Genomic DNA, 13,227 nt, shown 5'->3' on the forward strand with positions numbered 1-13,227 from the left:
CTGTCTCCTTGTGTGCAGTCCTGTGTTTACAATTACAGAGGATGGACACATACCTGTTACTTACATTAGACACCCATGGGCTACACACATCAAAGCCTGATGTATTTGTTCGTAACCCTTTATATTTGTTAGGAGTCCACCAAAACATGACGAGCCCTGAAGTCCTGGAGTGAGGAGAGTCAGAAACTCAATTAAGCTGTCCCTAATGTGGGTCGTGGGAAATGAGCTAAGAATGAAGAATGGCCAGGACCCTCCTGAGGATGCTTCCTCGAGGGGAACCCTCTCTTCAGGTTTCCATCTCTGTAACATCCTCCCCACCCTCCTTCATTAGAGCCAGGTAAAGCAAAGGACAGTGGGAGTGGTGAAATGCCAAAGGCACACTGTTGATATTTTCAGATTCTGATTTTTATCTAAAACAAAACAAAACAAAAAACAGCCATTTCTTCTTAAGAATTCAAGCAGCCAGCCATATGGTGACAACATTAACATTTATTTGAAAAGGGCATCATGAAGGCTCATTGGGAAACCACGACTAATAGTCCTAAAGAATGACTTTGGAATAGTCCTTCCAACACCCACACCTCCCTGGAAGGAAAACTAATTTGATTCAACAAGTTTAAAATACAGGAACTGCCACAGGTGCCAATTCTGTACTCACATATAAATAAGTAGGCTATTATATACAACGTTGGCAACTACAAACTACATTAAACACATGCATGGACGTAGGCACATATATACTCAGCCAGGTCATGAAAGGTCTAAAAGAACTCGGACACATTGAAATGGATGGGCTTGCAGCATCTATGGGTGTTCAATTTTGTACTCCAGATACCAAAATCCACAGTCGTGAAGAGTTCAAAAAGGGCAAGAAAGCTGAGTGGTTGCAGCGCACACCTGTAGGGAGTAACCCTACCTGCCCCAGGACTATTGGGCGGGGCTAGGGTTACTCCCTACACACACCTTTAATCCTAGCACTTGGCAGGCAGATCTCAGAGTTCTCAAGAACAAGCCTGGTCTTCAGAGTGAGTTTCAGGATAACCAGGCCTGTTACACAAAGGAACCCTGCCTCAAAACACTCCCCCACCCAAAAGAAAAGGGCAAGCACTGGGCTCAGGAGAGCCTATACTCCCTGAAGGAGCCATGCTGGTGCCAGAGGGCAGCCAATGGTGCCATGAAGTTTTCCCCTCTAACCCTCAGCTTCTCATCACTCCCCCAGGTAGCCAGGAGCAAGAATAAGACCTCTCATGATTCCCCTTTTGCAGTTTTTAGATCTAGACCCAGCTTGGGTTATAGAACCATAAAACCAGACCTTTACTATGAAAGAGATAGAAGAAACAGTTCTCCTTGAACCTTACCCCCAGATTCCAGGGGACGGGACCCCTGCTTCAGTGTACTCTGATTGCCAAAGAAGGTCAAGGGAAGCCTGCCTGACCCAACCCCTGGCCCCACCTCCAAGTCTGCTTTTAAACCCAGCATTCAGACCCACAGCTCAGGGTTTCCTTTTCCCCAGACCCCAAAGGCAGCCAGCCGCTTGCTTCTTAGCAGCAACCTCTGCAGCAGGTTGGGAGGCCTAGACAATAGCAGGGCAACTGGAAGGCACCATAGCCCAGCCCCCCCCCCCAAGTCCGAAGGAACCCTAGGGGTTTCCAAATCCTACCCCAGCTAAGCTGTGATCTGTGGGACCAGGAACAGTCCATGCACAGGGTCCTGGGTCCCAAGCCCAGGATCCCCTGCTTTGTGTGTAGGTCATGGCCTGGACACAGGGACATTTATAGGTTTTTTTATGAGGTCATTGCAAAGCCACAAAACCATTTATGTCTAGTCTCCAAAGTGAAGAGGAAACAGGCTCAGTACAAGGGCTACCACAGCTGTTTCTGGATCACAGGTATTTTCTGTTAATCTACTTTTTTGTTTGTTTGTTTTTTGTTTTTTGAGACAGGGTTTCTCTGTGGCTTTGGAGGTGTCCTGGAACTAGCTCTTGTATACCAGGCTGGTCTCCAATTCACAGAGATCCTCCTGCCTCTGCCTCCTGAGTGCTGGGATTAAAGGCGTGCACCACCAATGCCCGGCCTGTTAATCTACTTCTTACACTTGTTTATGATCAACTGAATTAACTCCCAAACCTCAAACACACTCACACCCATTCGATTCAGTCAGCAGGATGCCACTCTCTGGCCCTGCAGCCTATGAAGCCAGAGCCCTGGGTGCTTTGGTGTGGTGGTAAAGGGGTGGGGACCAGGTAGCCTTAATGAGTTTGCTGGCTCCTTTTGACTCTGGTTTATAACAGAGAAGTTGAACAGAACAGAGCATGAGACCCTGCTATTAGACTCCAGAGGCTGGGGAAGCAAGGGTCTCACTAGGTTCCTCCCCCAGCTCCCACCCACTCTACTTTTGCCTCTTCCCAGCCTTGTGATGGAGTGGCAGACACTTGTGGGACCACCATCTGGATTTCCTGACTCTGAGGTATACTTGGCCAGGATCAGATTCCATTCCCTGTCAATAGGCAACCCACTATCCTACTGAATATAAACATAAACCCACCAAGAAGAGGGCACACAAGAGGCCAGCTTTCTATTTATTTTATATGTATTGTGTTCTATCTGCATGTACACCTGCATGTCACAAGAGGGCATCAGATCCCATTATAGATGACTGTGAGCCATCATGTGGTTGCTGGGAATTGAATCTCAGGAGCTCTGTCTGGAAGAGCTCTTAACCACTGAACCATTTCTCCAGCTGCCAGGGCCAGCTTTCTAGAACCTACTAAGCAGCCATGGTGTGTAAAAAAGAGGAAGTACAGAGAGGAGGATTGTGGAGCAGCTGAGTCTGCAGAATTGGAACCTTGTCCCCTTTTGTTTCCAGGGCAGGGTTGAGGAACAGAAGGATCTAAATGGGGCCTGTGTAGGCCTCTGGTTCTGATGCCTGGCTCTAGAAAGACTCCAAGCAAGTGGCTCTCACAACCCACAACGAGGGTCAAGACACCTCAGAGGTGGACACTGATGTCCACCAAGAACAAGAAAGAAACCGACCCTGGTATAAAAAATGTGGCAAGCAGGTGAAGAAAGACCTGTTTTTAGCTCAAGGTTCAGATTTTCTTAGTTTCCAAAGGGCTACTTGCCTTCGTGCTTTTTTAAAATTAGACTTCTTAATAAAGGGATATTAAGGAGAAACCTAAGTCCATGCTTATAAAATTGGATTGAGTAATAGCCACATAGCTCCAAAGTCATGGGAGGCCTCATCCTTAGGGACCTGAGATCATGCAGGCCATGCAGGAGCCATGAACCCATAGCTCAGTGCAGAGACTACGGGAAAGAATTGCATTAAAAGGAAGAAACTTATGGGGACAGGGTCAGATGGGCCCCATCTGTGACATTTACCACATGTGCAGTAGGGAAGTCCATGTGTTCCAGTTCTCCTAATTCTGGAAAATGTTCCCACCTGTGCTAGTCACCATGCAGGACCTTTTCCTAAGAAGCAAAATACCAGGCTGTGATCTGTGATCTAGAGTGTCCCAAGAAGCCCACACCCTCCTAGTAGAAATGGCTCCTTTAAGCTCCAGGTCACACTGCCTGAAACTATACCCCAGAAAGGATCCCTGCAGGTCAACAGATCCACTCCCTTTTCCTAAGAAGCAAAATCTCTGGAGGCAGCATTGGGCCTGAGAGGAAAAAACATCTCAGAAAACTCATGGGAAGTTTAAAAGGGAAAGAAAGGACTGTTCTGGACCATGGGGTGCTTCCACTGGAAGAGAAGCTGCCAGAGGCATACTGGGAGGCACAAAGGTGCCTAGAGGGGCACCAGGAAAGGGTCAAGTGGCCCCTTTTGCTTCGACCAGTCCAGGCTCAGCTGCTCCCAGCACACATGAGCCACACAGGCACAGGTAGGTGGCACATAGGGAAAATGGAAGCCAAAGGGATTTCTACCACCTCTACCCAGGCCACAAACAAGGCCAGTTATCCCCAATGTCTCAGACTTTGCCCAGAGAGGGAAAATATCATTCCAATCCCAGCTGTTAAATCTCTTTCTTTGAATCCCAAAGTATCATTTGCTCAACTGCTCCTTCCTCTGACTCCCAGCCTCTTCTCAACAAACAGACACACACAGTTCTGCTGGCAGCATCTCCCATGGGAAGTGATGTGGACAGGCCTCAGGGCCCTGGCATGTCTTCCCCACATTTTCAGTCATCTAGCACCAGCTAGCTTGCTCAGCTTTCTCTCAACCCAGAGGCTGTGGGAAACGGAGGGTTGTCTGGAAAAAAGACATCAGGGATCGAACTTGACAGCCCAGGAAACATCCAGAAGAGGGAGAACTGGAGAAGATCTGCCACAAGCTTCCTCTGGACAGAGGAGCTGGGAAGATGGAACGCAGCTGGGCCACAGACTTGACACCCTTGTGCTTTTCGGACGCTGCCACCCAGGCTGGGAGACGCAGTCACTCTCTGTCCCCAGCCTGTTGCTCTTTTTCCAGTCTTGCCAGTGTCTCTACCCCAGTTCCTGCTGTAAGCACTCAGTATTCATTAATAGCAGGAAAAGAAACATTAACAGAAGAAGAAGAAGAAGAAGAAGAAGAAGAAGAAGAAGAAGAAGAAGAAGAAGAAGAAGAAGAAGAAGAAGAAGAAGAAACCACAGACAACTGGAGAGTAAAGAAGAGGCTAGACAAGACACCCAAGACTAAGAGGTGAGAGCAGACATCACCTTCCAGCTGTCACTTCTTCATGAGGAGGGCTTTCCTCAATTTCCCCGAGTACCATCTACTTCTTCCTTAGACCAATGACATCTCCATCAGGCTCCTTCCCATTGGGGGGGCAGGCTGATACTCTCTCATAGACACATTCCCAGTGGAAGCTTCCCAGGCCCCTCTGCTTCTCAGTGGAGACACCCTCATGATTCTCTGTCCCTGGCTGATACAAAAGGGAAGACAAATGAGATGCTGATTACCCCAGAGGGCAGGTGGCTGGATCTTCCTCATGGAAGACGAGGAGGAGGCAAGAGGGCCACAGAGGACCAGAGGGTTCCATCTTTGCTCAAGTCAGGAAGAGCCATTGTCCAAGGTGACTATTTCTCAGCTCTGCCAGCTAGATTTCCACATGGTGAGAGCGGGCAGGAGGGCGATCCTCCCACAGTGTCCTCTGAGAAGTTCCGTCTCTTAGAATTAGTACACACACAGATCGGGAAACTTCATCTCGTACACAGGGATGGAATGGTTCTGCGGCTGGCCATAAGCTGCAGTGATGGTCCCCGAAGGGCTTGGAGGGGGCCTAGGGACAGATGGAAGAGAAAGGTATGAAGAGGAATTGGGGTCCTACCCTTGTGCAATTGAACACAGCAGTCACTCTCAGTTTCTCTCTAAAACTCATGCCATTCCCTGAGTTCCAGGTTTTCAGGATGTTCTAGGATCTTCAGTTTAGTCAAGACTTCCTGTAGGGTCTGTGGCAGTGGTTCCCACCCAACCGTCCTAAAGCTGCACCCCTTTAATACAGCTCATGTTGTGCTGACCCCAACCATAAAATTTTTTTGCTGCTACTTCATAGCTGTGTTTTTGCTACTGTTATGAATCATAATGTAAAACCTGATATGCAGGATAACTGATATGTGATCCCCCAAATGGGGTCATGAGCCACAGATTGAGAACTGCTGCTCTATGGTGACACAGGTCCTCTGAAAATCCAAGGACTTGCCTGCGACACCAAAACTTCTGGCCTTTCCTAGGCCTTACTCAGCCAGTCTCTTTCCCTCTCCACGGTGGCTGGGAATAGAGGTTGGGGGTGGAGGGGACTGTACACACAGGTGTGAGAAGAGGACTTAGGGTAACCGCCCTGATCCCTGATGCTGGACACAAAAGTAGGGTTCCCCACCCATGCTGCCACTTACCGGATGGTGATTTCAAAGATCTGGTTGAGTTTGCTCTGCAGCAGTGATGCCTAGACACAAACAGAAGGAAAGTGAACTTAGGGCTCCAAGAATGTCAGCTGCCAGGGCTGGAAAGATGGTTAAAGGCACTGGCTGCTCTCCCAAAGGGCCCAGGGTTCAAATTCCAGCACCCATGGGACCACTAACAACTGTCTGTAACTCCAAGATCTGACACCCTCACACAGACTTACCTGCAGGTAAAACACTAATGCACATAAAATAAAAGTAAATAAATTAAAAAAAAAAGTGTCAGCTTCCACTAGTCCAAAGGACACCTTGAAATTTCTGGCAGTAGCAATTGTGGGAGGGTAACCAGGTAGGTGTGCCCTTATCCCTGCACCTGTCTGTTGAACTTACACATTCAGATCAGGGACAGCCACCCATCATAGGCTGGCTGGGGACCTGACAGAGGGCTGGGAGTACCAGGGAGAGTTTGGACAGGCTTCTTTTCCTTAATATGTGGTAACATGATCTGTTGGGCTTGGGGTTAGAGACTGGAGCTGATATTACTCTTTCTTGACATGTATCCAGCAGTTGGGCCTCCTCCTAGATCATAAAATGAGTAGTCTACCTCTCAAAGTGAGATGGGAATAACTTCCGATAAGGAGCACAGGCTTGGAAGATTGTTTTTATATTGCTACAAAACATGTAGATCTTACACAGGTAAACTTAAAATATAAGCCACATGCCTGCAACCTCAGCACTCAGAAGGCTGAGGCAGGATGGTTGGACGTTGTGATATGAGCCTGGGCTACATAGGGAGTTCAAGGCCAGCCCAGGACAGTAAAGCAAGACCCTCATTTAAAAGAACCTGGCTAGTGAGAGGGCTTAGTGGTTAAAGTGCATCCTGCAAAGGCCTCGTGGCCTGAATTCAGTCCCTGGAACCCACGTAAAGATGGAAGGAGAGACCAAAAGTCCTTTGACCTACATAAACATACACATATGCACACAGGGTAATAACAATATTAAAAAATGTTTTGTTTTATTGACAGGGTACCACCCTGGCTAGCCTGGGATTATCTATGAATACCAATCTGGCCTTGAACTCAGATCCACTGCTTCTGAATGACGGTTTAGAAGTGTGAGCCACTGCACCCAGCTGGCACCCCATCGACCCCTTACCCTCCCACTATCTGCCTGCTTTTTTTTTTTTTTTTTTTTTTTTTTTTTTGAGGTCTTACCATGTAGCTCTGGCTGACCTGGGATTATCTATGTAGACTAGGCTGGATTTGAATTTAAAGAGGTTTGCCTGCCTCTGCCTCCTAAATGCTGGGATTAAAGGTCCAAGACTGTGAGTGCTAAATAAATGCCCAGTCCCTGGGCTCAGGGGAAGCAATGTAGCGAGGACATTGGGGTAAATAGCAGTGAACTGGACCCAAACGGTAATTTCTGCAGGACAGAGAGGGAACTTCTGAAATCAGTTCTGCCCTGGACCCAGGTCTGGTTTCTGATTGGTCAGGAAGGCACCCTGCGTTACTCACCCTGGCCCCACAGTGGGCTGCAATCTCTTCAAAGGGTGCTTTCTGGAATTTCTCTACTACCTGTCGCCGCCGCTCACGCTCCTGTTCCTCAACTGCCACACTGTCCACTGTGACACAGAGAACTGCGTTAGTGCTCAGGGATGGTTAAGGGAAGGAGCTGGAGGACAATGGACAGGGTGGACTCCTGGGATGGAAAGGGAGCGGAGTCACGGAAGGTGTCGAGCCCTCAGACTCTTCCTGATTTGGTCCCGCCCTCTGAGAGGCTGCACTCCTGCTAGGTCTCTCACACAGATCTCAGACATTTGTCAGTTTTAGTACTGCCAGGGTAGTTTGAAAAAAAGCTATAAATGGTGAGAGTCAACACAGCCCACAGCACAGCAGTCTGAGGAAATTTCACTTAGGGCTTTCCACATACCACTTGCTATCCAAAGTGAGTTAGCACCAAATAAGGAAAAATAGGGAGTGGGTTTGGAGGTCAAATAATGATCACTGTGAGGGGTTAGGGAAGCAGGTGGCATGTACATTTATTTATTTATTTATTTATTTATTTATTTATTTATTTATTTATTATCACTTTGAGACAGGCTTTCAATAGATAGCCCTGGCTGTTCTGGAGGTTACTATGTAGACCAGGCTGGTCTCAAACTCAACAGAGATCCGACTGCCTCTGCCTCCTAAGTGCTGGGATTAAAGGCGTGCGCCACCACACCTGGCTGAGTGCACTTATAATAACAAAATACTGAAGAGGCTTCACAGAAAGTCCATTTAGTGGCTCATTTGTCATCATTTAGAAATGACCTCTTAATAGGAACACTTCATGGGCCCATCATGCAGATAAAGGTGACTCTGTGTCTAAAGTTTGTTGCCCTTATTAAATAAGCGCTAATATGACTTCTTCTCAATGGATAGCTTGCCCTTTTGTGTCATCTTCCACACACAAGAGGCTTTGTTTGCACAAATAAGCCACCTGACTATAACCCTCAACTTAACTTTCAGAGGCAGTTGTCATTAGTAAGAAAGGGACTGCCTGGCATGCAGTGACAGGCAGCACCACCCCTTCATCAGGGAGTGGGGACTTCCAGCTGCAGCTTTGGTGGCTGATGAATTCACAAGAAGCCACCAGCTTCTTCCACCAGGTCCATGTCAGCCCCAACCTCCCCGTTCATCAGAGTTTCCTGGGGCTGCTGTCTTACCAATGGCCTTCTTCAGTGTCTCATAGGTGATCTCCTCTGCAGGCACTCGCTGAAGGAGAAGGGACAGACACGTTCAGAAAGGTGAGGGAAAGAAGGAAGCCCCTTTGCTTCTTAGGGGAATGTTCCTAGGTCACCCCCATTCCCAGAGCTGTTTCTGAGCATGTGTGGAGAAAAGCATATGAGGCCAGTTCCTCATGAGATTCCCTCAGCACAGAATCCTATTCTTTTCCCTACCTAAGCCTGTCCTGTCAAGCTCCATGGGAGGAAACCATCATGTGATTTAAAAAAAAATCCTCAGAGAAACAACTGGATGTAAGAGTTGAGAAATATAATCTCCAATATAAACTCCAAGAACTTCATAACATTTTGAAGGCTCATGATACTAAATTATACCCCGAAGTGATGAATCTTAATACAGTAAGTCATAGGAGGTTAGAAATAGTGGGACCTCTGCTGATGAGATTGGTCCAGAGACCAGAGACAAAGGATCTTAACTTCTGCAGAACCTTTAAAAAGAGGCAGAGAATAATAAAACTCAAAGAAGGGAATTCCACGGATACATGGCCTCAGGGAAGATGCTGAAGACAATGAGGGTTGGACCAGATTCCATGACCTTCGAACCAAACTATGAGTTTGTGGTGTGACACCCATGATGAGTCATGTGCCATTATGAAAAGGGGAAAATGTAGTAGACAAGATAGAGCGATTTCACAAGACAGAGTTCCAAAATGGGACACAACCGTGCTAAGTGGTCCCTTAGAGGGGAGAGGTGCCCAGAGAGGTCCCCGGGTGATGATTGTGTTTGGTCTTCTGATCTGAGTGTGATGATATGGGTGCAGTCACCTTGTGAAAATTTGCAAACAGAACATTTCTTGATTTGTTTGCCATTTTGTAAATGTCCCTTTGACTGGAAAGGACAGATATGGGACAAAGACATTCAGCAAATACTGTATGCACATCAATAGCATGTAGAACTCTCAGTGGGTCAACACAAGCTGCCAAATTTGTTAACATAAGAATTACATACAAGAGAGCCTGGGGATTCATCCTATGCACACACACACACACACACACACACACACACACACACACACACACACACACACACACACACCATCCATCCATCCACCCATCATCGGTCCATCCACCCATCAGTCCATCCATCCATGGTCAGAAGATCAATGAAGATAAACTCCAGGCAGTAAGAAACCATAGGGCAAAGGAAAAGGAAAAGCAAGTTCTCCAAGTGATTGCAGGTAGAGAGAGATATGCATGGAGGAAATGGGACCTAGCTGGGCTTCAAGGAACAGGCACTTCATAGGTCCAAAGATCCAAGCACCCAAAATGAAGAAGGCAGATTCTGGGAGATTTTTTTTTTTAATTTTTTTTTGCACCACTGTAATTGTGCAAATAGATGGCTGAGCGTGGCACGGAGGATACTGACAGCTTGCCACCAACAGAAGTACACAAGGTGGCAAGGGAAACACAATGAACATGGTAGGATCAGCCCAGAATTCTGGGCACTGGGATTAAGGTTTGGCCACAGCAGCATTGATTCATCGCTCACAGCAATGGCAGTCAGCTCGCACGGGGTCCTGAACCAGGACACCATGGGCTGAAGCAGTTAGTGTTAGAGCTGGAGAGGGCATAACCCTGGACACCCCGGGGCTAAGCTGACCCAAGGAAAGAACCAATACGAGTGTCCCAGGAGGCCACCGGTGAGTAGGGGTGCTAGCTAGGTAAGCATTTCTCCTCCTTAGCTTCACTTAACTACCGAAGGCCTCTGAGCTTAGGAGAAGTTCCTTCTGCAATGGGGGGTGGGGGGAAGCAGTCAGCTAGCTTCGAGGCTGTGACACACTAGAGGTCCTGTCTTCCATGCCTGGATGGGTCTCTGAGGGGCTCCCACTTCCACTCCCTCACTTTGCTTGCCTGATTTGCCAGGGTCAGAGCTTCCTGCCTTCCACAGGAATGTTCCAGACCAGCTCTGAATGTCCAAGTTTAGAGCTTGGCCCTATTTAGAGGATGCTTAACCCCAGTCTTTAAAGACTTGTCTATGCTGTGATCACACCCTGGGAAAGATCCATTGTCCTCCACAGCTGCCCTCAGACTTCCCATGAGTGCTCCTGTCCCTGTCAGTCCCTCTCAGATGTGGGTCCTCCTTACTTTGTGGGATGCTTGCCCCATGCCTGTCAGTCCCCTAATCTGTATGAGTAGGGAATGGAGCAAGCCTTTCCAGAGTGATTTTTGTTGTTTTTATTTACTTTTTTAGAGTTATTTTTTTGAAATGATATTCTCATGGTAGAAGAAGCACATTAATCTCTCAGCTAGAAATACCAGTGATGCACACATGAGAGCCAGTAAAAAAAAAAAAATGGATGTACTCAAGAAACTAATTTCTGCAGATCCCTTAATGCCCTGTAAAGAGCTTTGGAGCACTCGTTGCCCAGAGAAGTGACTAGACACTCACCTCTTCTTTCTCTGGGCTGTTCCTCGATTCTACCTCTACCTGAAGGGAAATGGTCTCTCCAATGCTCTTCCTCTTGGACAAGCGATCTTCATCTGGAAAAGAAGAGGCCAGAAGCTGGGGTTTCCAGTCCTTGCTAAGCCACTGGTCCTACCCTTTGTGCCTTGGTTCACAGTCTGCACTGGCTAGAGACATTTGTAGGCTGCACTTGGAGCTTCCAGAAGCTTGTGTTTGCTGTGGGCCTTCTCCACCCATCTTAGGGTGATCAGGTTGCTGCTTTGGGTTAAGATTTTTACAACCATGTGTGAAAACAAAGAAGCTGCTTCAGACCAGAAAGCACATCTCAACTAGCATAAGCTCGTTGCCTCCACGAACAGCACCAGGAATGGTCATTCATACAGTGCCCCTAAGCGCATCTGATTTCATTACCCCACACACCTCCACATAACCCTATATCGCAGGAATTTTGTAGTCCAGTAACTTGGGGATTTTCAGAGACTTGCCCAATGTGTTTTTAAAGAAGTAAGTAGCACAGACGTCTTGAAATGGGTTCCTAGTTCTATAGCTCATGTATGCTCTTTCTAATACTATAGACCAGCCCTCCACAGCCAGGTTATCAGCTCTTGGTCCAGTTGCTTTCTGAGATCCCAAACTGAGAAGGAGAAGAAGGAGCATCAAAATAGGGATCTCACCATAAATTCTGCTATGTCTTTCAGCTCTGCTATAACTTCTAAGAGACCACTGCAAGTGATTCAGCTGTCTACACTTCCTTACCCTGACAGGAAAGGCAGAGGTAGGTTGGAAGCCTTGCCCAGAATTCATACCTGTCAGCTGAGGGATGTAGGGCAAGCAGAGCCTGTCCGAATTGTAGCCGCTGCCTCCCAGGACTTCACTGATTTTACTCTGGCGGAAGAGAAACTCTATCACCACGCCATCTAGATTTGGAGACAGCCTGGAGGACAAAGAAGAGGCAGAGTAGGACTGTGGGCAGCTAGAAAAATCCCCGGATGCCTTTATCACAATAGCACCATATTCACTATGCAAAGTGACAGAAAAATAGAAGAAAATTCCCCTAGCCCCTTTCCAAGGACACCCACTGTTCTACATTTTATGGGGACTCTTTAAGTTGCACGCATTTATGTTTACACATCAATGCTCCCTTCCCTAACACTGTCCCGTGATTAACTTGGGGTGTGTGTATGTGCATGCAGGTGTACATGCATATGTATGCGTGCAGATATGTGGAGACCAGAGGTCAATGTTGGGTGTTGTTCCTTAGGCAACACCCACATTTTCTTTGAGACAGGGTCTCTCACTGGCCTTGAGTTCACCAAGTAAGCTAGGTTGGCTGGCTAGTGAGCTCACAGACCTGCATGTCTCCATCCCAGTGTGGTCTGACAAGCACATGCTACCACACCTGGATTTTTTTAAATTTTTTTTATTTTTTATTTTTGGACAACGTGAGTTCTGGGGATGGAACTTCCTATGCATGATATGAAATAAGCCATCTCCTCAGCCTGTGATCTTATTCATCTGTTTTCTGATAACTATGTCACACTCAATATTCTTTCAAAACATCATGGACTTTCTAAATCTTTTTCTTGTGCTTAAGATTCAATGCAGAACTCATGCATGCTAGACCAAGTACTCTACCACTGAGTCCAGCATTGATGATCTCTTTTGTCAGTAAGTGAACGGAGAGGAAACAGCTTAGAAGGGTAAGTCCTGTGGCTGGACACCTTGTTTTTCAGAATATCTTTCCCTTGAGTTCCTCTTGTTTGATACTGGTCCATAGCACTATCTGAAGGGAGCTGAAGGCAGTCCTGTCAGGGGTAACTCTTCTAGGAATGCACTCCCCCCTGGGTTTGACCAAAGCTTCTGGAGACTGCATCATCTATGCAGTACAACACTCTCAGCTTATAACAGCCAGCCCGAGGCCTAACTGTCCAGCAGTCACAGAAGGGTTAGGATAATAAACGGGGGCCAAACTCTGCCTGGGACTTGGAGATCTCAGGAAGGGTCTAAGTGCCCTGATGTGTGTCCTTGCCTGGCCTCATACTGCCCACTCTTGCGTGTTTGACTGCACCCCCTCCCCTACCGTCCTTACCTGGGCCGTTCCACAAACACGTCTTCAGGAAGCATGTATGGTGCTTCTTTCTTCCTAGTCTCTATCACCT

The 13,227-nt window shown here is 47.4% G+C and overlaps 1 protein-coding gene across 2 annotated transcripts in view; it reads right to left on the reverse strand.

Annotated features, from left to right (window-relative positions):
* Window positions 1-5,154: 5,154 nt before the first annotated feature.
* Window positions 5,155-13,227, reverse strand: part of Efr3b (EFR3 homolog B) — a 34,832-nt gene continuing 26,759 nt past the window's right edge. The window contains exons 16-22 of one of the 2 annotated variants that reach the window (XM_035448236.1): window positions 13,158-13,225; window positions 11,875-12,002; window positions 11,054-11,145; window positions 8,587-8,635; window positions 7,394-7,500; window positions 5,874-5,923; window positions 5,155-5,260 (exon numbers count right to left, since the gene is read on the reverse strand). In XM_035448236.1, coding sequence (XP_035304127.1) covers window positions 5,155-5,260; window positions 5,874-5,923; window positions 7,394-7,500; window positions 8,587-8,635; window positions 11,054-11,145; window positions 11,875-12,002; window positions 13,158-13,225 — 600 coding nt within the window. Of the gene's footprint in view, window positions 5,261-5,873; window positions 5,924-7,393; window positions 7,501-8,586; window positions 8,636-11,049; window positions 11,146-11,874; window positions 12,003-13,157; window positions 13,226-13,227 lie in introns of both variants that reach the window. The other variant, XM_035448235.1, reaches the window with a different exon arrangement.

Source organism: Cricetulus griseus, chromosome 7 (genome assembly GCF_003668045.3).
Source record: "Cricetulus griseus strain 17A/GY chromosome 7, alternate assembly CriGri-PICRH-1.0, whole genome shotgun sequence".
Classification (NCBI taxonomy): Eukaryota; Metazoa; Chordata; class Mammalia; order Rodentia; family Cricetidae; genus Cricetulus; species Cricetulus griseus.